Source organism: Brassica rapa, chromosome A04, assembly GCF_000309985.2.
Source record: "Brassica rapa cultivar Chiifu-401-42 chromosome A04, CAAS_Brap_v3.01, whole genome shotgun sequence".
NCBI classification, from domain to species: Eukaryota; Viridiplantae; Streptophyta; class Magnoliopsida; order Brassicales; family Brassicaceae; genus Brassica; species Brassica rapa.
This window is the reverse complement of record NC_024798.2, coordinates 21,122,297-21,150,001: the sequence shown is the minus strand read 5'-3', so window position 1 is coordinate 21,150,001 and position 27,705 is coordinate 21,122,297. Positions and strand designations below refer to the sequence as shown.

The 27,705-nt window shown below is 34.3% G+C and overlaps 4 protein-coding genes across 5 annotated transcripts; 3 read left to right on the top strand and 1 right to left on the bottom strand.

The window, feature by feature from the left end:
• Positions 1-1,743: 1,743 nt before the first annotated feature.
• On the top strand, positions 1,744-5,864 carry LOC103866159 (serine/threonine-protein kinase D6PKL1). Of its 2 annotated transcripts, none has more exons than XM_009144038.3 (3): positions 1,744-2,656; positions 2,981-4,040; positions 4,751-5,864. In XM_009144038.3, the coding sequence occupies exons 2-3, from the start codon at positions 2,998-3,000 to the stop codon at positions 5,652-5,654; spliced, it is 1,947 nt and encodes a 648-aa protein (XP_009142286.2). In that variant the 5' UTR covers positions 1,744-2,656; positions 2,981-2,997; the 3' UTR covers positions 5,655-5,864. The 2 variants fall into 2 exon arrangements, with proteins under 2 accessions (XP_009142286.2, XP_009142285.2); XM_009144037.3 differs by having other exon boundaries at positions 1,745-2,652.
• Positions 5,865-6,095: 231 nt separating this feature from the next.
• On the top strand, positions 6,096-8,711 carry LOC103866160 (ethylene-responsive transcription factor 13). Its single transcript, XM_009144039.2, has one exon. It carries the CDS (start codon positions 7,952-7,954, stop codon positions 8,657-8,659), a length of 708 nt encoding a protein of 235 aa, XP_009142287.1. The 5' UTR covers positions 6,096-7,951; the 3' UTR covers positions 8,660-8,711.
• A 12,316-nt stretch (positions 8,712-21,027) lies between these two features.
• LOC103866180 (UPF0565 protein C2orf69) lies at positions 21,028-23,435 on the top strand. The gene is made up of 3 exons (XM_009144057.3): positions 21,028-21,991; positions 22,071-22,367; positions 22,676-23,435. Exons 1-3 carry the CDS (start codon positions 21,905-21,907, stop codon positions 23,213-23,215), a joined length of 924 nt encoding a protein of 307 aa, XP_009142305.1. The 5' UTR covers positions 21,028-21,904; the 3' UTR covers positions 23,216-23,435.
• On the bottom strand, positions 23,302-27,632 carry LOC103866179 (protein ARABIDILLO 1). The gene is made up of 8 exons (XM_009144056.3): positions 27,411-27,632; positions 25,787-27,314; positions 25,627-25,707; positions 25,220-25,351; positions 24,941-25,156; positions 24,783-24,877; positions 24,589-24,652; positions 23,302-24,126 (listed from the first exon to the last, which is right to left on the bottom strand). The coding sequence occupies exons 2-8, from the start codon at positions 27,242-27,244 to the stop codon at positions 23,458-23,460; spliced, it is 2,715 nt and encodes a 904-aa protein (XP_009142304.1). The 5' UTR covers positions 27,245-27,314; positions 27,411-27,632; the 3' UTR covers positions 23,302-23,457.
• Positions 27,633-27,705: the final 73 nt, after the last annotated feature.

The window sequence follows — 27,705 nt, the reverse complement described above, 5'->3', positions numbered from 1 at the left end:
ACAAACCGCTCCCCCGCATCTTCATCCGGTTGATCCCACACATCGACCTCTTTATATTGCTTCAAACATCCAATACGAAGCCACTGAGGAATTAAGAGGGTAGCGAAACAAACCGGGAAAGATCCTTACTGAAAGATGCGACGAGGACTCCTTCGCTACAGGAAATGGAGGGGTGGCTTAACCAACTTCATCACAACGAAGATGCTAACCCTGTTCTGCTCACGAACACGCCAAGACGCCACCGCTGAAACCGTTGCTGACACAAGACTAACTAGAACTATTTCTGAGCCATACAGAGCTTAAGTGGGTGACATCCTCTCAACTTAACACAGAAGAGACAGTTATCGAGCTCCATTGAACCTTCTCGAACCTTCTTAACCGGAACTGAGACACGGCAAAAGAAGAAGAGAGTAGCTGTAGGAAAAACTGGTATATGAAGGACCACAGGCCAAACAAAGAAACCAAAGAGAGCTAACACTGCAGTCCGAAACTAGATCCACCATCTCCATAACAACAAGACCAGGCATAGGCTTCCACGCGCCTCCAACGCGCCAAGGATAAGCCAAAACCAGATCTAGGAGAAAGGTAACAGATTTTTCATTATTGGCACCGGAAACGAACAGCAAGCTAACCCCACATCCAGATCCATCAACAACAAAGTCATTAGATCCAGATCTGGAACTCCATGAATGACAAATCCAGATGATAAACTGTTTTGAGAGGACAGAAGGAGAGAACCTTGCAAGAGAACAAAAGACACAAACTAACTAATAAATCTCCTACGGTGCCGACGGCAAAGCGCCGGACACCTGAGAAGAAACCACGGCAAGCTCTCCTTTTTTTTTCTCTCCACTTTGCCTCTTTCTTTCACTATTGAATTTTTTTTCTATATTTTTATTACACAACATAAGGAATAGTTTCATACCTCTCACAAAGTAAAATGTGTGTTTGTACTATTCACAAATGCTATATTACCCTTTGTTCGAACAAACTCCCACTATATGTTTGATTGTGGTAATTAGGGATGTTGTCATGGGCAAAAAAAACCCGGCCCGGCCCGAACCCAAACTAAACCCGCCCAGAAAATACCCTAAACTATAAAACCCGAAAAAAACCCGGTACTATTAGGGTAACTCGCGAAAAACCCTAGAACTTTAGGGTTATCCACGGGTACCCGAAAAAACCTTTTTTTGAGTTTTGTGGTTTTTTAGTTAAAGTTTTATAGTTTTAACTTAAATTTATATGTATTGAATATTTAATTTTAATCATGTTTTGTATTAAATTTGATTAATTTTCAATTATCAAATTTATTTTCTGTATAAAGTAACAAATAAAATTTTCATCATTCATAATTTTCAATTTGCAAATTTATACTATATCCATAATGTAAGTAAATAAATAAGTTATAGAGAGTGCAAAATTTAATAGTGGGCATTGTATGTTTTGATTTATACATCTAATTTTTGATTTCAATCATTTAAATCCTTAAAAATTAGGGTAAAAGTCGTCCTTTCAATTATATATATATATATTTTTTTAAACCCATAGGGTACCCGAAACCCTATAGGGTAAAACCCGAACGGGTAATTTATAAATCAAGACTCGTCCAAAATAAACCCGCGAATTTTGAAAACTGAATATACGGGTTTTGGTTTTTAAATTTCAACCGGGTTTAGGGTACCCTATGGGTAAAAACCCATTGTTAACATCCCTAGTAGTAATGATCAATATTTTGTATGTATAAAAAGTGTTTTCTTCACAGATTAGTGAAACTAAACCAAGTGATTATAGTTGGAAAAACCTAGAGTTATAATTATATCTAGAGTTAACCATAGTAAAAAGGGAATCTCTCACCAAAAAAAACAAAACTCCTGATCAAACCATAACAAAATAAACGTCTCCAACCAAATTGTAGGTTGAATAAGGAAAAGGAACTTACCAAATTTTTTGTTGAGAACTAAAACCTAGCAGATTTGTCCACAAGGATTCTTTTTTTCTGCACTATTCAATTTTCCTTCTTTATTTTATTACACAACAAAAGGAATTGTTTCATACGTCTGAGAAAGTAAAATTTGTGTATACTATATACCTCTGAACAAGTACTAAATATATGTTTCATTGTAGTAAACTAGTAATGATCAAGATTCTCTAATGTATTTAAAACTGTTTTATTCAAAAGATTAGTGAAGAAAAACAAGTGATATTAGCTGAAAATCCCAATAATTAACATATAGACTTGTGATTTAAACCATAGAAAAACACTCTGATCAAAAAAACCAGAACAAAAGAAACGTCTAAAACCAAATTGTAGGTTGAAGAAGGAACACATGTCGGTCCCACTTTAATGACTGGGCCCCGCTCTCACTCTCCTTTTCTTTTTCTTTAATTAAAAAAAAATTAATATTTCTCCGTTACCGTCGTCAGTAGCAGCAGCAAGCTAGCTAGCTAAGATAGATAGCGCCCACACATAATAAAGCAAGAGACTTTAACAGCTTCCGACCCCTCAATTCTCGAGCTTGAGGTGGCTTTCTTCTTCTTTCATTCTCTCTCTCTCTCTGCTTCAAATCCATTTCCCGGTGATAAATCTCTCCCGGCTACGGCTGCATTGTACTCGATCTCACGATTCTCGGCGATCTTCGTGTCTTGTTTCCGGTTGGTAACGATTCTAAAATCTCTTCACCACTCTTACTTTCTTTTTTTAATTTAGATTCTCGTCACAAGGTTTCTGAAAATTACAGATCGAAACACATACACAAACACACTCGTGTTCACTTCTTTGTTATTACCAGATCACGTGTTCACTTTTGTGTCCTTACTTCTTTGTCTTGAAACAGAACTAGTCCTGAGGGTTGTTACTAGATCACGTGTTACTTGTGTGTGTGCGCTTAGTTATATATATTTCTCTGACAATATTCAGAACATTGGTTCTAGACATTCCTTGTGGATTATGATTTAATTGACATTTTTGGATCTTTTCAAGGTATAAAGATCGTATGAATGCTGGATATGGAGAGAGTTTCTGAGCTTAAGAGACTTCCTAGTAAAGGTCCTTTCTCAAGAAGACAACACTCAAACTTTGAAAGTAGAGATGCTTCTATGCATTTTGAGTACAACAACACAGGAGGAAGACCGATCAATCCAACTACAACAACACTAGGGAGAGAACTCGGCTTAGTACTCAACGTGCACAGAGAAGAGTTTGGTGGTAACCATAACGACTTTCAAGAGTTTGAGCCTGTGGTAAGGTCAACAAACTATCCTCTCCTGGAGATTGAAGAGATCGTTGCTGCTGCTGATGATGATATGTCTGAGGAACCTGGTTCCAGCTCCTTCCGTGGCGTTAGCCACCCTCCAGAGCCAGACGACATGGATCTCATCACAACTGCCACGTCACCGTCTCCATTCTCTATGCCTCGTGCGTCGCAGAACACAGATCACTCAGACAAGGAATGCGTTTGGGATTCTAGTCCACACAACAGCAGCGCCAGAGCCATGAGCATCGCCAACAGCTCTTCCTCTACTCAGAGGAGCGATGTAGTGTTCAGCATGGACAAGAGCTACATGTTCGAAAGCGCCAAGACGAGTGCAAGCGACAGTAGCGGGCTCAGTGAAGAGAGCAGCTGGAGCAGCTTCACGGGAAGTCTCAACAAGCCGCACAAAGGGAATGATCCGAGGTGGAATGCAATAACGGCTGTACGGGCACGAGACGGGGTTCTAGGGATGAGCCACTTCAAGCTGCTGAGGCGGTTAGGGTGTGGGGACATAGGGAGCGTTTATCTAGCGGAGTTGAGCGGGACTCGGTGTGTTTTTGCGGTGAAAGTGATGGATAAAGCTTCTCTTGAGGATAGGAAGAAGCTGAGTAGGGCTCAGACGGAGAGGGAGATTCTGCAGGTGTTGGATCATCCGTTTTTGCCGACGTTGTATGCTCATTTCGAGACGGATAGGTTCTCGTGTTTGGTTATGGAGTATTGTCCTGGTGGTGATCTGCATGCTTTGAGGCAGCGTCAGCCTGGGAAGCATTTCTCGGAGTATGCTGCGAGGTATGTTGGTTTCAGTGTTTCAAAAGCTTAGTTTCATTATGGGCGTTTGGGCTCGGTTCGGGTTTATTCGGATTTCGAGTTTTCGGAGATAGAGATTTAAGCCTCCTTTGAATATTTAAAAATTTTAGTTCGGGTTTGGTTTTCGGAGATAGAGATTTAAGACTCGTTTGAATATTTAAATTAGGTAAAATTTTCAAAAATTAAAATATACCTTTAATTCTCAAAACCTAAAAATAAAAATAATATACAACATATTAAGTTGAATAATGTAAGATTAAATACTTAAAATTGACATGAAAATTGGTTTGATTTTGATATTTGGATTGAAAAGAGGTATGTATTTTGGATATTTCTACTGTTTTACTTTTAAGTATTTTTGGCTATTTTTCATATACTTGTGGCTACATTTGAATCATTTTTTTGGATATTTTCATGTATTTGAATATTTATAGATATTATATCTAAAATAGGTAATATATTTAATTACATAACTGTGATTCAATATTTTCGGATATATTGTTCGGATTGGGTTTGGTTCGGATATTAAAATTTTGAATCTAAATGTATTTTATCATTTTCGATTCAGATTCAGTATTAATTTTTTGGGTTGGCTACTTTTCGGTTCTTCCGATCCGGATATTTAGCCAACTCTAGTGAAGTATGTAATCTCACTTTCTTATATATGTTTCACATTGTTGTCTTTTTGGCAGATTTTACGCTGCAGAGGTGTTGCTAGCACTCGAGTATCTCCACATGCTCGGTGTTGTCTACAGAGACTTAAAACCCGAGAACGTTCTGGTCCGAGACGATGGCCATATAATGCTATCAGACTTCGACCTCTCCCTCAGATGCACAGTTTCCCCAACCCTGATCAAAACATTCGACTCCGATCCATCCAAACGCGGTGCCTTCTGCGTCCAACCCTCTTGCATGATGGAGCCCACCACATCATGCTTCTCACCGCGTAGCATCTTCTCTAACAAAAGCAAAAAGAACAACAAGACGCGTAGTAAAACGCAGACGGATGTCTTCAGACCACACTCAGGCTCCCTCCCTGAGCTGGTGGCCGAGCCTAACACGAGGTCCATGTCCTTTGTCGGAACGCACGAGTACTTAGCTCCGGAGATAATCAAGGGAGAAGGACACGGGAGCGCGGTTGACTGGTGGACTTTTGGGATCTTTGTTCATGAGCTTCTTTATGGGAAAACGCCGTTTAAAGGATCAGGAAACAGAGCTACTCTGTTTAATGTGGTGGGAGAGCAGTTGAAGTTTCCTGAGTCGCCGGCGACTAGCTACGCGGGGAGGGACTTGGTTCAGGCTTTGCTGGTGAAAGATCCGAAGAATAGGTTGGGGACGAGGAGAGGAGCGACGGAGATTAAGCAGCATCCGTTTTTTGAAGGAGTGAACTGGGCGTTGATAAGGTGTGGTACTCCTCCTGAAGTGCCGAGGCAGATGGAGGTTGAACCGCCTCCGAAGTATGGACCGATTGATCCGGTTGGGTTTGGTAGTAACAGCAAGAGAATGGGAGCACCACCACCAGTATCAGCAGCATCAGTAGGAGCAGGTGGAGATGCAAAAGCTGGTGGTAAATTTCTAGATTTTGAGTTTTTCTGAAGCTGTTGTTTTGTGTTTGGTCACTTAATTAGCAATTTAGTCTTTCTTATATATGTAACAACGTCTCAAGGCTTCAATGGATCAAGAGTGGACATGGTCCCTCCTTTAATCTTTCTTCCATGTAAACCAAAAACTTTTTTAAGGATATGGAAAGCTCCAAGTCTGGAATCATTTCCTTTGGTAGTACTACTGATGCGTTTGTCTGAGTCCCTTTTTCTTTTGACCCAAATAGCTTGTTATGTCACTGCCATGCATGTTTTGGTGGTCCAAAGCAAAAGCTATTCTATGATCTAAAACTAATCACTAATGATCTTTTTTCTCGTCTGATACTTTTTATTTATTTATTTAATAGAATCTATCAGATAATAATAGAGAAGTTGATAGAATATAAAAACAAAATAAAATTTTGAAAAATATGTCTAAACCATCAAAAATATGATTTGATAAATGCAATTTTAACAGAAATTAATGATAAGTTAGAATTTGCAAATACACTAATACTAGAATGATTTTATTTTGCGTTTTTTTAACAACTGAATTGCTTTTCCTCATCACAACGGACTTCAGTCACGATTTTGTCTACAAGATAAAAGTTTTTCATATAATTTTTTTTTTAAAAAAAATCTTTGGTTAAATTTATTTTGTAAGATGCCACTTCAATAAAGTTTGCTCTATAATATGTGGAAAAACCTTCAATAACCATTAAAACAATCCATTATGCTATAGTAGTTTAAATCCCAAAAACTGAAATAGTACGTAAATAGTCACAGAGTTTATTCAACTATGTTCTTTTAATCAAGTTTGGTATCGAAAGGACTCAATTCTAAACATATTTTCACACATATTAATAGATTGTTTTGTTTTGTTTTTATGGTGTGTCCCTCTCCTGTCCCGAGCAGCCATGTGGAGTGAACTGTTGTCTTGCCTCGTAACTCATAAGACTCCAAATTGTCTATAAGACTCCAAGTTGTTGCGTTAAACGTTGGTCCCATTCTACTCTCCTTGATCTTGATTGTTTTAACGGGCTTTTCTTGAGGGGTATCAATTGATGGGCCTTTGGCCCATTATGGAAGCACAATTTAGATAACAGAATCTATCATGTCAGCTTCCTACCAACGTTTTTAACTGTTTTTTATTAGGTAAAACACTAAAGAATACTCAAGTAGAAGTTATTTAAATGCTTTTCTTTTGTTTGTATAGGGATGGTACAACGAATAGAGTGAGTAAAACACAAGTCACACTTGCCAAAACGTGTCTTTGACCTACGATTACGACATCCCCTTTCCATGTCAGAATTAATATTAGTATTCTACAACGTTTGTTGGCACGTGAAAATTGTGTTGTTCTTAATAGTTTATCTCTCTTTTCTTTAAAGGGAAATGATTAATTTTAAAACCCAGGGAGCTTATGCTTTATTCCTTCAGATAATTAATTACAAAATAAATTCCATACCTGAGAAAATCTTGAATAGACCCGTCCTTGTTTTAACGAATCTTAGTTAGTTTCTATTACTTTTGTTGACTTCCACTATTGTGTCGCGCGTTGTAAGTATTTCTAATATATGCATAACCTTTTTTCTAATATGTAATGTTGAATATTCAAAAGGTTAAGATTTGATATTGACAAGTTAAAAAGATGATCGACTAAAAATTACTATTTAATTTACATTCAAGTAAACCACTGTTTCATTTATTCCAAGATATGAATGAATTTAATTTTTAGTTTTTATTTAATTACAGAAGTAGAACGATTCTAGAAGGAAAAAAATAAAGGATAAATTTTGCCAAAAAAAGATAAAGAGAAATAACACTTTTACACAAAACTAATTTCTTACAATTTTCGAATATGTGTTATAGTTTATCGTTTTGTTACAATTCGGGATCCTAGTAATCAATGAACACGAGTATTAAACAAACAAACAAAAATCCACGAGCAAGATGATCGTTATAAAAATGATTATTAATACAAAAAGAAAAGAAAAAGTGTTGAAAAAGACAAAGACTAAAAGTCAAAACAAAATCAATAACTAAATATTTTGTCACGTTCTATTTTAAACAACGAGGGAAAAAAACGAAGCTTCTGAGAGCTTAAACCTCTCTCTATATCTCAAACTCAAAGAACCTTCCATGGACCTTCTTCAACTCCTCCTAGATCCGTACCTTTATAAATCTTCTCCGCAAGTGTGCTTTCCACTTCATTCTTCAGCAGCTTTCACTCTCTAAAACCTTCTCTCTGATCCAGAAGCACTCACAAGTCCATTAATTAAGAGATTAAGACTAAAATCATCAAATCATCAAATGTCAGGTTTTGATTACAGCGACTTAACAAGCTCAGCTGATTCCGTTACTAACGGCGTTAACCCGCCCGTTTTCTACCGGAACCCGAGCTTCAGCAACGTCATCTTAAACGACAGCTGGAGCGATCTGCCGTTAAGCGTCGACGACTCGCAGGACATGGCGATCTACAACACTCTCCGCGACGCCTTCAGCTCCGGCTGGACCCCCGCCGTCCCTCCCCCGGCGGTTGCGGAGGAGGTGAAACCAACGACGGCGACGGCGACTGCGGCGGCGAGCGGATCGCGAGCCCCGGCGAGGCAGAAGGGAATGCAGTACAGGGGAGTGAGGAGGAGGCCGTGGGGGAAGTTCGCGGCGGAGATAAGGGATCCGAAGAAGAACGGAGCTAGAGTCTGGCTCGGGACCTACGAGACGCCGGAGGACGCGGCGGTGGCGTACGACCGAGCGGCGTTTCAGCTCAAGGGATCGAAAGCGAAGCTGAACTTTCCGCATTTGATCGGGACTTGCGAGTACGAGCCGGTTAGGATCAGGCCTCGCCGTCGCTCGCCGGAGCCGTCTGTTTCGGATTACTCGTCGCCGGAGCAGAAGAGTGTGGGACACGTGGAGGAAGGGGAGTCTAGCTTCGTTGTGCCCGAGTTGGGCTTCACGGTGGATCAGTTATATTCGGATGGTAGTTATTTAATGGATCAATCTTCTTATTTGTATTTTTGATAATTGTTAATGATTTTAATTAAATAAAAGATTATCACTGAGTAAAAATTCATTTGTGTGTAACTGATTTATTGGTCGATTATACGATCAAGAGAGGTTTTGATCATATGTATTATGTAATGTGATGGAAAATCAATATGGACCTTTTCTTACCTTTTCCTAATTCGATTCTACAATAACACTAATTAGTCTTTTCAATTGAATACTCATATTTATATTTGGTTCAAATATTTTTTTTAAGGAAATTATAATGTACAAATGTATGATAAACTAATTAGTCTTTTCAATTGAATACTTTGTATTAATGTATGATAAACTACTTTTCATTGTACATGGACATCGTTCTAATTTTTTCATCAATTAATTTAGCAAAACTGTAAATACTCCCTAAATCATTGGACTAACCACTATAAAATTGCTATTCCCTAGAGAAACGGAGACAACAAAGGTTCCAAACCTCTTTGAACTTCATCATATGTTATTACATGATTCAACTATGCATTAAAACAGCATTCTCAATTTTTTTGAATTTTTCTCAAAATCTATATGTACCCCCCTACGAAAATAATGTGTTTTCGGTAAATGCTCTATATATGAAGCCTATAATCTTTTATTTCTTTTAAAATTTATAACCACATTATACATTTGTATTAATTTATGATAAACTCCTTTTCATGGTACATGGACTTCGTTCTAATTTTTTCTCAATTAATTTAACAAAACTGTAAATACTCCCTAAATCATTGGACTAACCACTATAAAATTGCTATTCCCTAGAGAAACGGAGACAACAAAGATTCCAAACCTCTTTGAACTTCATCATATGTTATTACATGATTCAAATATGTATTAAAACAGCATTCTCAAATTTTTTGAAATTATCTCAAAATCTATGTGTACCCCCCTACGAAAATAGTGAGTTTTCGGTAAATGCTCTATATATGAAGCATATAATCTTTAAATTTGTTTTAAAATTTAAAACCACATTATAACTTTGTATTAATGTATGATAAACTACGTTTCATTGTACATGGACATCGTTCTAATTTTTTATCAATTAATTTAGCAAAACTGTAAATACTCCCTAAATCATTGGACTAACCACTATAAAATTGCTATTCCCTAGAGAAACGGAGACAACAAAGGTTCCAAACCTCTTTGAACTTCATCATATGTTACTACATGATTCAAATATGTATTAAAACAGCATTCTCAAATTTTTTGAATTTTCCTCAAAATCTATGTGTACTCCCCTACGAAAATAGTGAGTTTTCGGTAAATGCTCTATATATGAAGCCTATAATCTTTAAATTTGTTTTAAAATTTAAAACCACATTATATATTTGTATTAATTTATGATAAACTACTTTTCATTGTACATGGACATCGTTCTAATTTTTTATCAATTAATTTAGCAAAACTGTAAATACTCCCTAAATCATTGGACTAACCACTATAAAATTGCTATTCCCTAGAGAAACGGAGACAACAAAGGTTCCAAACCTCTTTGAACTTCATCATATGTTATTACATGATTCAAATATGTATTAAAACAACATTCTCAAATTTTTTGAATTTTCCTCAAAATCTATGTGTACCCCCCTACGAAAATAGTGAGTTTTCGGTAAATGCTCTATATATGAAGCCTATAATCTTTAAATTTGTTTTAAAATTTAAAACCACATTATAACTTTGTTTTAATGTATGATAAACTACTTTTCATTGTACATGGACATCGTTCTAATTTTTTTATCAATTAATTTAGCAAAACTGTAAATACTCCCTAAATCATTGGACTAACCACTATAAAATTGCTATTCCTTAGAGAAACGGAGACAACAAAGGTTCCAAACCTCTTTGAAATTCATCATATGTTATTACATGATTCAAATATGTATTAAAACAGCATTCTCAAATTTTTTGAATTTTCCTCAAAATCTATGTGTACCCCCCTACGAAAATAGTGAGTTTTCGGTAAATGCTCTATATATGAAGCCTATAATCTTTAAATTTGTTTTAAAATTTAAAACCACATTATAACTTTGTATTAATGTATGATAAACTACTTTTCATTGTACATGGACATCGTTCTAATTTTTTATCAATTAATTTAACAAAACTGTAAATACTCCCTAAATCATTGGACTAACCACTATAAAATTGCTATTCCCTAGAGAAACGGAGACAACAAAGGTTCCAAACCTCTTTGAACTTCATCATATGTTATTACATGATTCAAATATGTATTAAAACAGCATTCTCAAATTTTTTGAATTTTCCTCAAAATCTATGTGTACCCCCCTACGAAAATAGTGAGTTTTCGGTAAATGCTCTATATATGAAGCCTATAATCTTTAAATTTGTTTTAAAATTTAAAACCACATTATAACTTTAAATTAATGTATGATAAACTACTTTTCATTGTACATGGACATCGTTCTAATTTTTTATCAATTAATTTAGCAAAACTGTAAATACTCCCTAAATCATTGGACTAACCACTATAAAATTGCTATTCCCTAGAGAAACGGAGACAAAAAAGGTTCCAAACCTCTTTGAACTTCATCATATGTTATTACATGATTCAAATATGTATTAAAACAGCATTCTCAAATTTTTTGAATTTTCCTCAAAATCTATGTGTACCCCCCTACGAAAATAGTGAGTTTTCGGTAAATGCTCTATATATGAAGCCTATAATCTTTTATTTCTTTTAAAATTTAAAACCACATTATAACTTTGTATTAATGTATGATAAACTACTTTTCATTGTACATGGACATCGTTCTAATTTTTTATCAATTCATTTAGCAAAACTGTAAATACTCCCTAAATCATTGGACTAACCACTATAAAATTGCTATTCCCTAGAGAAACGGAGACAACAAAGGTTCCAAACCTCTTTGAACTTCATCATATGTTATTACATGATTCAAATATGTATTAAAACAGCATTCTCAAATTTTTTGAATTTTCCTCAAAATCTATGTGTACCCCCCTACGAAAATAGTGAGTTTTCGGTAAATGCTCTATATATGAAGCCTATAATCTTTAAATTTGTTTTAAAATTTAAAACCACATTATAACTTTGTATTAATGTATGATAAACTACTTTTCATTGTACATGGACATCGTTCTAATTTTTTATCAATTCATTTAGCAAAACTGTAAATACTCCCTAAATCATTGGACTAACCACTATAAAATGCTATTCCTAGAGAAACGGAGACAACAAAGGTTCCAAACTTCTTTGAACTTCATCATATGTTATTACATGATTCAACTATGCATTAAAACAGTATTCTCAAATTTTTTGAATTTTCTCTCAAAATCTATGTGTACCCCCCTACGAAAATAGTGAGTTTTCGGTAAATGCTCTATATATGAAGCCTATAATCTTTAAATTTGTTTTAAAATTTAAAACCACATTATAACTTTGTATTAATGTATGATAAACTACTTTTCATTGTACATGGACATCGTTCTAATTTTTTATCAATTAATTTAGCAAAACTGTAAATACTCCCTAAATCATTGGACTAACCACTATAAAATTGTTATTCCCTAGAGAAACGGAGACAACAAAGGTTCCAAACCTCTTTGAACTTCATCATATGTTATTACATGATTCAAATATGTATTAAAACAGCATTCTCAAATTTTTTGAATTTTCCTCAAAATCTATGTGTACCCCCCTACGAAAATAGTGAGTTTTCGGTAAATTCTTATATGAAGCCTATAATCTTTAAATTTGTTTTAAAATTTAAAACCACATTATAACTTTGTATTAATGTATGATAACTACTTTTCATTGTACATGGACATCGTTCTAATTTTTTATCAATTAATTTAGCAAAACTGTAAATACTCCCTAAATCATTGGACTAACCACTATAAAATTGCTATTCCCTAGAGAAACGGAGACAACAAAGGTTCCAAACCTCTTTGAACTTCATCATATGTTATTACATGATTCAAATATGTATTAAAACAGCATTCTCAAATTTTTTGAAATTTTCTCAAAATCTATGTGTACCCCCCTACGAAAATAGTGAGTTTTCGGTAAATGCTCTATATATGAAGCCTATAATCTTTAAATTTGTTTTAAAATTTAAAACCACATTATAACTTTGTATTAATGTATGATAAACTACTTTTCATTGTACATGGACATCGTTCTAATTTTTTATCAATTAATTTAACAAAACTGTAAATACTCCCTAAATCATTGGACTAACCACTATAAAATTGCTATTCCCTAGAGAAACGGAGACAACAAAGGTTCCAAACCTCTTTGAACTTCATCATATGTTATTACATGATTCAAATATGTATTAAAACAGCATTCTCAAATTTTTGAATTTTTCTCAAAATCTATGTGTACCCCCCTACGAAAATAGTGAGTTTTCGGTAAATGCTCTATATATGAAGCCTATAATCTTTTAATTCTTTTAAAATTTAAAACCACATTATAACTTTGTATTAATGTATGATAAACTACTTTTCATTGTACATGGACATCGTTCTAATTTTTTATCAATTAATTTAGCAAAACTGTAAATACTCCCTAAATCATTGGACTAACCACTATAAAATTGCTATTCCCTAGAGAAACGGAGACAACAAAGGTTCCAAACCTCTTTGAACTTCATCATATGTTATTACATGATTCAAATATGTATTAAAACAGCATTCTCAAATTTTTTGAATTTTCCTCAAAATCTATGTGTACCCCCTACGAAAATAGTGAGTTTTCGGTAAATGCTCTATATATGAAGCCTATAATCTTTAAATTTGTTTTAAAATTTAAAACCACATTATAACTTTGTATTAATGTATGATAAACTACTTTTCATTGTATATGGACATCGTTCTAATTTTTTATCAATTAATTTAGCAAAACTGTAAATACTCCCTAAATCATTGGACTAACCACAATAAAATTGCTATTCCCTAGAGAAACGGAGACAACAAAGGTTCCAAACCTCTTTGAACTTCATCATATGTTATTACATGATTCAAATATGTATTAAAACAGCATTCTCAAATTTTTTGAATTTTCCTCAAAATCTATGTGTACCCCCTACGAAAATAGTGAGTTTTCGGTAAATGCTCTATATATGAAGCCTATAATCTTTAAATTTGTTTTAAAATTTAAAACCACATTATAACTTTGTATTAATGTATGATAAACTACTTTTCATTGTACATGGACATCGTTCTAATTTTTTATCAATTAATTTAGCAAAACTGTAAATACTCCCTAAATCATTGGACTAACCACTATAAAATTGCTATTCCCTAGAGAAACGGAGACAACAAAGGTTCCAAACCTCTTTGAACTTCATCATATGTTATTACATGATTCAAATATGTATTAAAACAGCATTCTCAAATTTTTTGAATTTTCCTCAAAATCTATGTGTACCCCCCTACGAAAATAGTGAGTTTTCGGTAAATGCTCTATATATGAAGCCTATAATCTTTAAATTTGTTTTAAAATTTAAAACCACATTATAACTTTGTATTAATGTATGATAAACTACTTTTCATTGTACATGGACATCGTTCTAATTTTTTATCAATTAATTTAGCAAAACTGTAAATACTCCCTAAATCATTGGACTAACCACAATAAAATTGTTATTCCCTAGAGAAACGGAGACAACAAAGGTTCCAAACCTCTTTGAACTTCATCATATGTTATTACATGATTCAAATATGTATTAAAACAGCATTCTCAAATTTTTTGAATTTTCCTCAAAATCTATGTGTACCCCCTACGAAAATAGTGAGTTTTCGGTAAATGCTCTATATATGAAGCCTATAATCTTTAAATTGTTTTAAAATTTAAAACCACATTATAACTTTGTATTAATGTATGATAAATACTTTTCATTGTACCCCCCACGAAAAAGTGAGTTTTCGGTAAATGCTCTATATATGAAGCCTATAATCTTAAATTGTTTTAAAATTTAAAACCACATTATAACTTGTTTAATGTATGATAAACTACTTTTCATTGTACATGGACATCGTTATTATTTTTTATCAATTAATTTAGCAAAACTGTAAATACTCCCTAAATCATTGGACTAACCACTATAAAATTGTTATTCCCTAGAGAAACGGAGACAACAAAGGTTCCAAACCTCTTTGAACTTCATCATATTTTATTACATGATTCAAATATGTATTAAAACAGCATTCTCAAGTTTTTTTTAATTTTCCTCAAAATCTATGTGTACCCCCCTACGAAAATAGTGAGTTTTCGGTAAATGATCTATTTATGAAGCCTATAATCATTAAATTTGTTTTAAAATTTATAACCACATTATACATTTGTATTAATGTATGATAAACTACTTTTCATTGTACATGGACATCGTTCTAATTTTTTATCAATTAATTTAGCAAAACTGTAAATACTCCCTAAATCATTGGACAAACCACTATAAAATTGTTATTCCCTAGAGAAACGGAGACAACAAAGGTTCCAAACCTCTTTGAACTTCATCATATTTTATTACATGATTCAAATATGTATTAAAACAGCATTCTCAATTTTTTTGAATTTTCCTCAAAATCTATGTGTACCCCCCCCCCTACGAAAATAGTGAGTTTTCGGTAAATGCTCTATATATGAAGCCTATAATCTTTAAATTTTTTTAAAAATTTAAAACCACATTATAACTTTGTATTAATGTATGATAAACTATTTTTCATTGTACATGGACATCATTATAATTTTTTATCAATTAATTTAGCAAAACTGTAAATTCTCCCTAAATCATTGGACTAACCACTATAAAATTGCTATTCCTTAGAGAAACGGAGACAACAAAGGTTCCAAACCTCTTTGAACTTCATCATATTTTATTACATGATTCAACTATGCATTAAAACAGCATTCTCAAATTTTTTGAAATTTTCTCAAAATCTATATGTACCCCCCTACGAAAATAGTGAGTTTTCGGTAAATAATCTATATATGAAGCATATAATCTTTAAATTTGTTTTAAAATTTAAAACCACATTATAACTTTGTATTAATGTATGATAAACTACTTTTCATTGTACATGGACATCGTTCTAATTTTTTATCAATTAATTTAGCAAAACTGTAAATACTCCCTAAATCATTGGACTAACCACTATAAAATTGCTATTCCCTAGAGAAACGGAGACAACAAAGGTTCCAAACCTCTTTGAACTTCATCATATTTTATTACATGATTAAAATATGTATTAAAACAGCATTCTCAAATTTTTTGAATTTTTCTCAAAATCTATGTGTACCCCCCCCCCCCCCAACGAAAATAGTGAGTTTTCGGTAAATGCTTTATATATGAAGCCTATAATCTTTAAATTTGTTTTTAAATTTAAAACCACATTATAACTTTGTATTAATGTATGATAAACTACTTTTCATTGTACATGGACATCGTTCTAATTTTTTATCAATTAATTTAGCAAAACTGTAAATATTCCCTAATTCATTGCACTAACCACTATAAAATTGCTATTCCTTAGAAAAACGGAGACAAGAAAGGTTCTAAACCTCTTTGAACTTCATCATATGTTATTACATGATTCAACTATGCATTAAAACAGTATTGTCAAAATTTTTGAAATTTTCTCAAAATCTATATGTACCCCCCTACGAAAATAGTGAGTTTTCGGTAAATAATATATATATGAAGCCTATAATCTTTTAATTCGTTTTAAAATTTAAAACCACATTATACATTTGTATTAATTTATGATAAACTACTTTTCATGTTACATGAAAATCGTTCTAATTTTTTATCCATTAATTTAGCAAAACTGTAAATACTCCCTAAATCATTGGACTAACCACTATAAAATTGATATTCCTTAGAGAAACGGAAACAACAAAGGTTCCAAACCTCTTTGAAATTCATCATATGTTATTACATGATTCAACTGTGCATAAAAACAGTATTGTCAAAAAAAATTTGAATTTTTTTCAAAATCTATGTGTAACCCATACGAATATAGTGAGTTTTCGGTAAATTCTCTATATATTTGAAGCCTATAATCTTTAAATTTGTTTTAAATTTTAAAACCACATTATACCTTTGTATTAATGTATGATTAACTTCTTTTCATGGTACATGGACATCTTTCTAATTTTTTATCTATTAATTTAGCAAAACTGCAAATACTCCCTAAATCATTGGACTAACCACGATAAAATTGCTATTCCTTAGAGAAACGGAGACAACAAAGGTTCCAAACCTCTTTGAACGTCATCTTATGTTATTACATGATTCAACTATGCATTAAAACAGCATTCTCAATTTTTTTGAATTTTTCTCAAAATCTATATGTACCCCCCTACGAAAATAGTGTGTTTTCGATAAATGCTCTATATATGAAGCCTATAATCTTTAAATTTGTTTTAAAATTTATAACCACATTATACATTTGTATTAATGTATGATAAACTCCTTTTCATGGTACATGAAAATCGTTCTAATTTTTTATCCATTAATTTAGCAAAACTGTAAATACTCCCTAAATCATTGGACTAACCACTATAAAATTGATATTCCTTAGAGAAACGGAAACAACAAAGGTTCCAAACCTCTTTGAACTTCATCATATTTTATTACATGATTCAAATATGTATTAAAACAGCATTCTCAAATTTTTTGAATTTTTCTCAAAATCTATGTGTACCCCCCCCTACGAAAATAGTGAGTTTTCGGTAAATGCTCTATATGAAGCCTATAATCTTTAAATTTGTTTTAAAATTTAAAACCACATTATAACTTTGTATTAATGTATGATAAACTACTTTTCATTGTACATGGACATCGTTATAATTTTTTATCAATTAATTTAGCAAAACTGTAAATACTCCCTAAATCATTGGACTAACCACTATAAAATTGCTATTCCCTAGAGAAACGGAGACAACAAAGGTTCCAAACCTCTTTGAACTTTATCATATTTTATTACATGATTCAAATATGTATTAAAACAGCATTCTCAAATTTTTTGAATTTTCCTCAAAATCTATGTGTACCCCCCTATGAAAATAGTGAGTTTTCGGTAAATGCTCTATATATGAAGCCTATAATCATTAAATTTGTTTTAAAATTTATAACCACATTATACATTTGTATTAATGTATGATAAACTCCTTTTCATGGTACATGTAAATCGTTCTAATTTTTTATCCATTAATTTTGCAAAACTGCAAATACTCCCTAAATCATTAAACTAACCACTATAAAATTGTTATTCCCTAGAGAAACGAAGACAACAAAGGTTCCAAACCTCTTTGAACTTCATCATATTTTATTACATGATTCAAATATGTATTAAAACAGTATTTTCAATTTTTTTGAATTTTTTTCAAAATCTATGTGTTAACCCCTACGAAAATAGTGAGTTTTCGGTAAATGCTCTATATATTTGAAGCCTATAATCTTTAAATTTGTTTTAAAATTTAAAAGCACATTAAAGATCATGCACTAACATATGATAGATGTCACAGAGGTTTGAAACTTTTGTTGTCTCCGTTTCTCTGGAGAATGATGATTTTATAGTGGTTATTTCGCCAAATTAGGGAGTATTATGAACTTTTACTAAATTAATTGATAAAAAGTTAAAACGATGATCATGTACCATAAAATAGAGTTTAATATACATTAATAGATATGTAGAATGTGTTTAAAAAATTTAAAATAACACTAAAGATCATATGCTTGAGTATATATAGTATTTATCAAAAAAATCAATATTTTCATATGTGTTAACACATAAATTTTGAGAAAAAATAAAAAATATGACAATATTGTTTTAATGCATGGTTGCATCATGCACTAACATATGATGAAGGTCAAAGAGGTTTGAAACCTTGTCTCCGTTTCTTTAGTGAATAGCGATTTTATAGTGGTTCATCCACCAATTTAGGAAGTTTTATGAAGTTATACTAAATTTATTTCTAAGAAATTAAAAAGATTCCATGTACCATGAAAGAGAGTTTAATATATATTAATAAAAATTTAGAATGTGTTTAGAAGTTTTTAAACAACACTAGAGCATTTACCGAAAAACTCAATATTTTCGTAGGGGTTAACACATAGATTTTGATTAAAAAAACAAAAATATGACAACATTGTTTTAATGCATAATTGCATCATGTACTAAAATATGATAGATGTCACAGATGTTTGGAACCTTTGTTGTCTCCGTTTCTCTAGAGAATGACGATTTTATAGTGGTTATTTCGCCAATTTACGGAGTATTATGAACTTTTACTAAATTAATTGATAAAAAATTAAAACGATGATCATGAACCATGAAATACAGTTTAATATATATTAATAGATATGTAGAATGTGTTTAGAAATTTTAAAACAACATTAAAGATCATAATGCTTGAATATATAGAGCATTTATCAAAAAACTCAATATTTTCATAGGGGTTAATATATAAATTTTGAGAAAAACTAAAAAATATGACAATATTGTTTTAATGCATGGTTGGATCATGCACTAACATATGATGAAGGTCAAAGAGGTTTGAAACCTTTCTTGTCTCCGTTTCTTTAGTGAATAGCGATTTTATAGCGGTTCATCCACCAATTTAGGGAGTTTTATGAAGTTATACTAAATTAATTTCTAAAAAATTAAAAAGATTCCCATGTACCATGAAAGAGAGTTTCATGTATATTAATAAAAATTTAGAATGTGTTTAGAAATTTTTAAACAACACTAGAGCATTTATCGAAAAACTCAATCTTTTCGTAGGGGTTAACACATAGATTTTGATTAAAAAAACAAAAATATGACAACAATGTTTTGATGCATAGTTGCATCATGCACTAACATATGATAGATGTCAAAGAGGTTTGAGACCTTTGTTGCCTCCGTTTCTCTAGAGAATGACGATTTTATAGTGGTTATTTCGCCAATTTACGGAGTATTATGAACTTTTACTAAATTAATTGATAAAAAATTAAAACGATGATCATGAACCATGAAATATAGTTTAATATACATTAATAGATATGTAAAATGTGTTTAGAAATTTTAAAACAACATTAAAGATCATATGCTTGAGTATATAGAGCATATATCAAAAAAACTCAATATTTTCATAGGGGTTAACACATAAATTTTGAGAAAAACTAAAAAATATGACAATATTGTTTTAATGCATGGTTGCATCATGCACTAACATATGATGAAGGTCAAAGAGGTTTGAAACCTTTCTTGTCTCTGTTTCTTTAGTGAATAGCGATTTTATAGTGGTTAATCTAGCAATTTAGGGAGTTTTATGAATTTATACTAAATTTATTTCTAAAAAATTAAAAAAGATTTTTATGTACCATGAAAGAGAGTTTAATATATATTAATAAAAATTTAGAATGTGTTTAGAAATTTTTAAGCAACACTAGAGCATTTACCGAAAAACTCAATATTTTCGTAGGGGTTAAACACATAGATTTTTTATTAAAAAAACAAAAATATGACAACAATGTTTTAATGCATAGTTGCATCATGTACTCACATATGATAGATGTCACAGAGGTTTGGAACTTTTGTTGTCTCCGTTTCTCTGGAGAATGATGATTTTATAATGGTTATTTCGCCAAACTAGAGAGTATTATGAACTTTTACTAAATTAATTGATAAAAAAATTAAAACGATGATCATGTACCATAAAATAGAGTTTAATATACATTAATAGATATGTAGAATGTGTTTAGAAATTTTAAAACAACACTAAAGATCATATGCTTGAGTATATAGAGTATTTATCAAAAAATTCAATATTTTCATAGGGGTTAACACATAAATTTTGAGAAAAATTAAAAAATATGACAATACTGTTTTAATGCATGATTGCATCATGCACTAACATATGATGAAGGTCAAAGAGGTTTGAAACCTTTTCTGTCTCCGTTTCTTTAGTGAATAGCGATTTTATAGCGGTTCATCCACCAATTTAGGGAGTTTTATGAAGTTATACTAAATTAATTTCTAAAAAATTAAAAAGATTCTCATGTACCATGAAAGAGAGTTTAATATATATTAATAAAAATTTAGAATGTGTTTAGAAATTTTTAAACAACACGAGAGCATTTACCGAAAAACTTAATATTTTCGTAGGGGTTAACACTTAGATTTTCATTAAAAAAACAAAAATATGACAAAATGTTTTAATGCATAGTTGCATCATGCACTAACATATGATAGATGTCAAAGAGGTTTGAAACATTTGTTGTCTCCGTGTCTCTAGAGAATGACGATTTTATAGTGGTTATTTCGCCAATTTACGGAGTATTATGAACTTTTACTAAATTAATTGATAAAAAATTAAAACGATGATCATGTACCATGAAATAGAGTTTAATATACATTAATAGATATGTAGAATGTGTTTAGAAATTTTAAAACAACACTAATGATCATATGCTTGAGTATATAGAACATTTATCAAAAAACTCAATATTTTCATAGGGGTTAAAACATAAATTTTGAGAAAAACTAAAAAATATGATAATATTGTTTTATAGCATGGTTGCATCATGCACTAACATATGATGAAGTTTAAAGATGTTTGAAACCTTTCTTGTCTCTGTTTTTTTAGTGAATAGCGATTTTATAGTGGTTCATCCACCAATTTAGGGAGTTTTATGAATTTATACTAAATTTATTTCTAAAAAATTTTAAAAAAATTTCATGTACCATGAAAGACAGTTTAATATATATTAATATAAATGTAGTATATATTTAGAAATTTTAAAACAACATTAAAGCATTTACCGAAAAACTCAATATTTTCGTAGAGATCTTAGTCGTGGTCAATCGTTGTACTTGACAGTTAAAACTAAGAAAACTAATCACATTATAAAATCTAAATAGTTAATTTTCTACCTAACATTGCTATTTATTTATTTATTGATATATTTCCGGCACCTAATTCTCTATTTTAATAATCAGAACGATCCAGATTTTTTAAAGAATATTATTAGGTGCTACACGAGAATAGTTAAATAATCAATGTCATAAGATTTACAAACTGATTATAATTAATCACGTTTTATCCTGTAGTCTTCTCTAGTACAGTCCCTTGTTGTTACTTGACTTGCCCACCACTTGTTCGTCAATATTCCCCTACACAGCCGTCTTATCAAAACCACACCTTTAACTCACTAAAAACGTTTCTTTGGAGGAACCCAAGTCAAATTTTTCTTGATCATGGAACGTTGGTCTAGCGTCTTGAAGATTCCCTTGATTGCTACTTCTAGTAACTACTACAGAGTTGCAGCTTCTCTCTGCCTCTCTGTAAGTATCGCTTGTACTCTGTTCCTAATCCTCTGTTTTTTTTTAACTCATTGAAAGCTGCTTCCTTTTTGATCAACAGGAAGTGCCTTCTGCAAACGCTATATTCTTCCATGGAGACAGAGTTCGAGACACTGGGAACCCTGTGATAGAGAGGCTTTATGATTTGCAGAAAGTTGCTGAGGTTATAGTTTCTAAATTTGGAAACTCTGTTAACGCTTGGGTTGTTGAAGCTTCTGTCTTTAACGGACCCTTTGCTGTCTACAAGGACTTTGTTCCTTTAGTGAACCGGTACGGAGAGCCAACAGCATCTTATTCTCCTATTGGCTTCCCAGCTTCTTCATCCATAGTCTCTCTTTTGTCCAGTTTCCTTCAGGAGGTACTCTTTGATACTCCTAGAAAGACAATAATCAATACTAGCCTCTCTAGTCCGGGACCTTTTGGTCGAGTGATAAGGAGACGGATTTGACATGCCAACGCGTTTCAGGTTCGATTCACTTGCTACGCGAAACTAAGTCACATGTTCCTAGACACCTACATGAATATAGACCCATGTTTACGGTCCATTTGTATATCCGAAGAGAAAGTTTATCCGAGGGCTACCTCTCTCTTTGGGAATTAGTCTGTCCCTCCATAGTTACTTATATGATTAGCCTCTCTAGTTACTTATATGTTTTATCATATCAGGCAGAGAGTCGTGTTTTGAAGGAAGGTAAAGATGTGTATTGGAGAAGCTCGCTTGCGGACAGTCCCAGAACGATTCTTCTTGGGTTTAGCAAGGGTGGAGTTGTGATGAACCAGATTCTGAGTGAGATGAGTTCCTTGGAGACAAACTCAGCGGACGAGCACGAAGAGATTGGGATGGTTCCAGCCTCCAAAGAAAGTTTCCTCAAAAGCATTTCTGAAGTTCATTACATAGATGTAGGGCTGAACTCCTCTGGCGCCTACATCACTGATCAGAACGTCGTCCAGAGAATCTCCCAACGCCTTACAGGAGGAGGAAGCTCGGTGAGTGTTTTCGTTCACGGGACTCCCAGGCAGTGGCGTGACGAGCAGCGTGGCTGGATTGTAAAGGAGAAAGATGAGCTGGTTCGGTTGCTGAAGTCTGAAGGTGAGAACTCTGGTGGGAAGCTACAAGTCCATGAAAGGTTCTATTTTGCTGACAGAGTTCCTGACCTGCAAATGCACTTTGAGATCATTGATGTTATGGATGTGTCGTCAGCATGATGATGTCACTGTCTCAACGTAATATTGTTAGTACTTTCAAACTTTTAATGAATAACCGTTGCGGTGCTAGATGATGCAATAAAGAGAACAGTAAAGATGGTTTACTCAAAACGAGATAAAGAGTAACACAAGTCTCATATGTCACACACGGCCTAGCTTTGCTTGGGCTTTGGCTTAGTTCTGTGTATTTGAGATAATAGAAGGAACTCTTTTAAGTAAATGGGAATGTTTCTAAGGTAACATTATTGTATGGAAGATTCAGCCTGGTGATGCTCTAAATTACGAATGATGATTTTAACAAAGATCTTAGCCTCACGAGGCATATTAGCAGCAGCAGCAGCAGAACGTAGTACTCTAGCTTCTCCTCCACTCTGCATAAGGCTCGCGTGATGCATCGCATGGCGACCACCCGGTACCGTAAACTGAACAAGCGCAAACGCAGCACATGCCTTGAGTATAGAAGAAGGGTTGCGCAGCATAGTCACAAACCTTCCGATCTCAGCAGCACTGCATCTCAAGTGGCCAGCTTCTAGTATGCAAGCTTTCTCTGTCACTTGCGACAAGATAGTGGGAGTAGATGTGACAGCTGCAGCTACAAAGATTTGAGGATCCATGAACGTTGTAACAAAGGCTTCAATGTGTTTGAAAGCCATTCTTCTTGCCCCATCTAAGCTAATGGTTTTTGATGTGCTCGCTGATGAAGATGTTCCTATCATCAGAGCGTACTCATCCATCCTTCCATCAAACATGTATGCTAAAGCCAGTGCAGCCATGAACCGAGCCATTTTTGAGGCGGAAGATGAACATAAGTGAACAAGAGCTGGAACTCCTCCTTCCTCTACAATGCGAAGTGCGTTACCGGGATTAAAAGCAAGGTTCCATAGAGCTCCAGCTGCGGTTTCATGTACATCCTGAAGAAGAAGAAGAAGAAAAACAATGCATTGAGGAAGATTTGATCATATATCCCCAAATGGCTAAGCTCTAAGCCACACAAGTAGGCCTGCGGTTAGTCCCGGTTTTTCAGGTAGTTTGGTTTTTGGTTAGTTCGGTTCAACATAAATCTTACCGAATTAACCTGAAATAAAGTTAGGTTTGGTATTTGGTTAGTTTGGTTTTTGAAAATCCTACCGAAGCTTTTGATTTCAGTTAGATTTTGGTTTTGTTTTGTTAAAATTTCGGATAATTCGGTTCGGGTTTTTGGTATGGGTTAGGTATAAAATATATTTTAAAGAAACAAAAGTAACTGATTGCCGAACCGAACTTAAAACCGAAATCTACTGAGTCTACCCAAATTTCTAACCGAACTAACCAAAATTTTGGTTCGGTTCAAAATCTCGGGCCCAGCCACAAGACTCGAGGACAACAATATGTACCTCGGCTTCAGACCGTGCAAGTGCAATTAGAGGTGGGACGCCACCTTCACGTCCAATCGCAATGCTGACAGAGATTCAAAGAGCAACGGCAGAAACGTTATTAAGGCAAGTGGCAGTAACAAGACTGATCAGAGACTCGTTATCTCTAACCAAAGCCACAAGTTGATGCAAGCGACATAAAAAATAATGAGAACCTGTTTGCTTCTGACACTGACAATCCCCAAAGAGCACCAGCTGCTCTTTCTTGAAGACCTGTGGACGCATTTGAACAAGACTGTGCCAGTGTCACCTGAAAATATAACTCCTTTAGCATAAGAGATGTATAATCATATTTAAGCAAATGTGAACATACCAAAGCTTCAACACCACCAGCTGCAGCAATAAACTCTCGATTCTTATCATCAAACGACAAATTCCAAAGGGCACCAGCAGCTTCTTGTCTAACACCTTCATGAGGCGATTGTGTGAGTTGAACAAGAGCTTCTAATGCACCTGCTTCTTGTCCAACCGCAGCGTTATTGTTGTTTGTATCACCATGAGCTGCCAAGTTAGCTAAAGCACGAGCAGCCTGACAAAGAGAATCAAAATCAGTAGCAAAGAACTTGACAAAGTAAAGAAAAACGAGTTTTACCTGTTCTTGCACTCCCTCGTACTTGCAATTGCGAGCTAACATCACAAGGGCTTGTACACCTCCAGCGGTTGCTACTTCCATGCTGCATTTATCATCTGCTGCTAAGTTTGCTAAGGCTCCAGCAGCTCGTTCCTAGGTAAAATTAGGCATGGTCATATAAACTCAGAACTGAAAACTAAACCGGAACCAAACCAAAAAAAAAAGGATCCGAAGTTCACAAATAACCAAATGGTTCTTATATTTCTGGAACCGAAAAACCGAAACGAAACTGAATTTCACAAATGCTCAGACGGTTCCTATATTTTTAGAACCGAACCCAAACCGGAACCAAATATCATACATATAGAAAGAAGAGAAATATCAATAGAACTGATTTATTCGTTAGTTATTATTATTATAAAGCGTACCAAGACTCCATCAGAACCATTTGGCCATCTGAATATAAGATCAACTAGTGCCTTCACTCCTCCAGCCTGAGCAATAGCACTCTAATAAAATAAAAAAAAATGTGAGATGAAGAATCAAGAGTAATAAACAACAATCTTATAGATAACAAGAGGACTTAACCTTATGCTCTTCTCCAACAGAGAGATTCCACAGTCCACCAGCAGCTTCCTCCGCCACAAGCCTATTCATCGACTTAGCCAAACCAGCAAGAATCCTGATCCCTCCTTCATCAGCAACGGTCTTCGCAACGTTAGCATTCACCGACAGATTCGCGATAGCCTTTGCAGCTTCTGATTGAAGCCCTTCTCGCCACGAGTTGGCAAGCTCTAGAAGAAGACGAATCCCTCCCTCTCTCATAACTACTTCAGCTCTTCCGCAGTCTATACTAGCATTCTCATCATCGATCACTACGAATGTCGCGAGTCCGGTAGCTGATCTCTCTTGAACATCTTCCTGCGAGCTTTGCATCAGAGTGAGCAACAATGCAGCTCCTTGTTTCAGCCAGAACTCATCTAACCCCTGCGGATTGCTCTCTGCAGTCCGCAGAAGAGTATGCGAAACAATCCATTCGATCCAACGCATAGTCTCATCAACTGGTGCTTTATCCTTCAATCCTCTCCAGTATGTAAAGATCTCCTTTGGTTTCTTCTTTGTAGTATCGGCGAATAAGGAAGCAACTCCTTCGAAAACATTAGTAAACAAAGCAAGTAACACTTTCCCTTTGAATCTATCAGAGCTCATGAAACTTGTATCCTCTTCGAGTACACGACAGTTAATCGCACACAAAACTTTTAAGCTCTTAGACGATGTCAAAAGCCTGGATACTGCTCCAGGACCGACATCGGTCCTGGAGACATCCAGGCCAATTAGCTTTGGGAGTTTATCCCATTTGCTCGACGCGACAGACCATTTTATGTTAGATGTCCCAGCAACAGATAGATACTTAAGGGACACAACTTTCCCTACTGCATCCTCGTCGACGCTGAGGCAATCCAACAACCCAAGATCAGTTAACTGTGTACAATTCTTAGCTAGAGCTTCAATAGCTTCTGAAGAAACATCTCTTAACCCCGAGAGACGAAGCTTCTTAAGCTTAGGACAGCAGAATGCCACAACTTCGACGGCGTCACTAGTGATCTTCTCACAGAAATCAGGTCCAAGTGCTAGACTCTCAAGCCCCTCGTGGCGCGCGGCGATCATCGCCAATGTAGCGTCTGTAATCTTCCTGCAATAGTCGCCGCTAACCTCGAGGAGGTTCCTAGCCTTCAGGTTGATGATTGAATCAGCAGACTCGACGCCGCGGAACCTTAAGCTGCGGAGATGAACACACCTGGAGGCGAGTGAAGTCGCCGTTGAAGGGTTGAGCTTGTGAGGACGGAGGTCTAGTGAAGTCCATAGACAAGAGGAAGCGCCGAGAGCTCTCCATGTCTTGCAAGTGGATGCTAAGCTAGCTCTGTCTCGGTGGTTTAAGCAAGTGAACAGGTGAAGCACTGCGTCGTAATCTAAACTAGTCCAATCAAGCAAAACAATCTTGTCTTTGTTTTTTTCATCTAACTTTCTCCTTACTCTACGACTCATTGTCTTAATCAGATAGCAATAAAGATCGAGACTTTGCAGAGAAGTTTGAGACTTTATGAGAACCCAGTTACTGTAATGAATCAAGGAGGCGTTAGATGATGTGATTAAGGTAGAAGTGGATTCGAGAGCTCGAGCCTTAGGACACAACAACAACGAAAGGTCTGACCTTTTTGATTAAGGGGTTTTGAATTGACGTTAAACTTCGTAATGAGAGGGGCCAATTCAAAAGCAAAGCCGCCTCTCAACGTAACTCTCTCTTCCGAGAATTGAGGAGAGAGGTGAAGAAGAGGAGATTGCTAAAACCGGGTCGGAGCTTTGAGAGAGGAGAAGAGGAGAAGGGCTTCTTCGGGTGATGAGAAGACAACAGCTCATATATGTTATGTATATGATACAGAGCATGAAAATTATTTTTATTTTATTTTCCTGTATTTATTTCCGTTTATTACTCTTTTTTTTGTCAT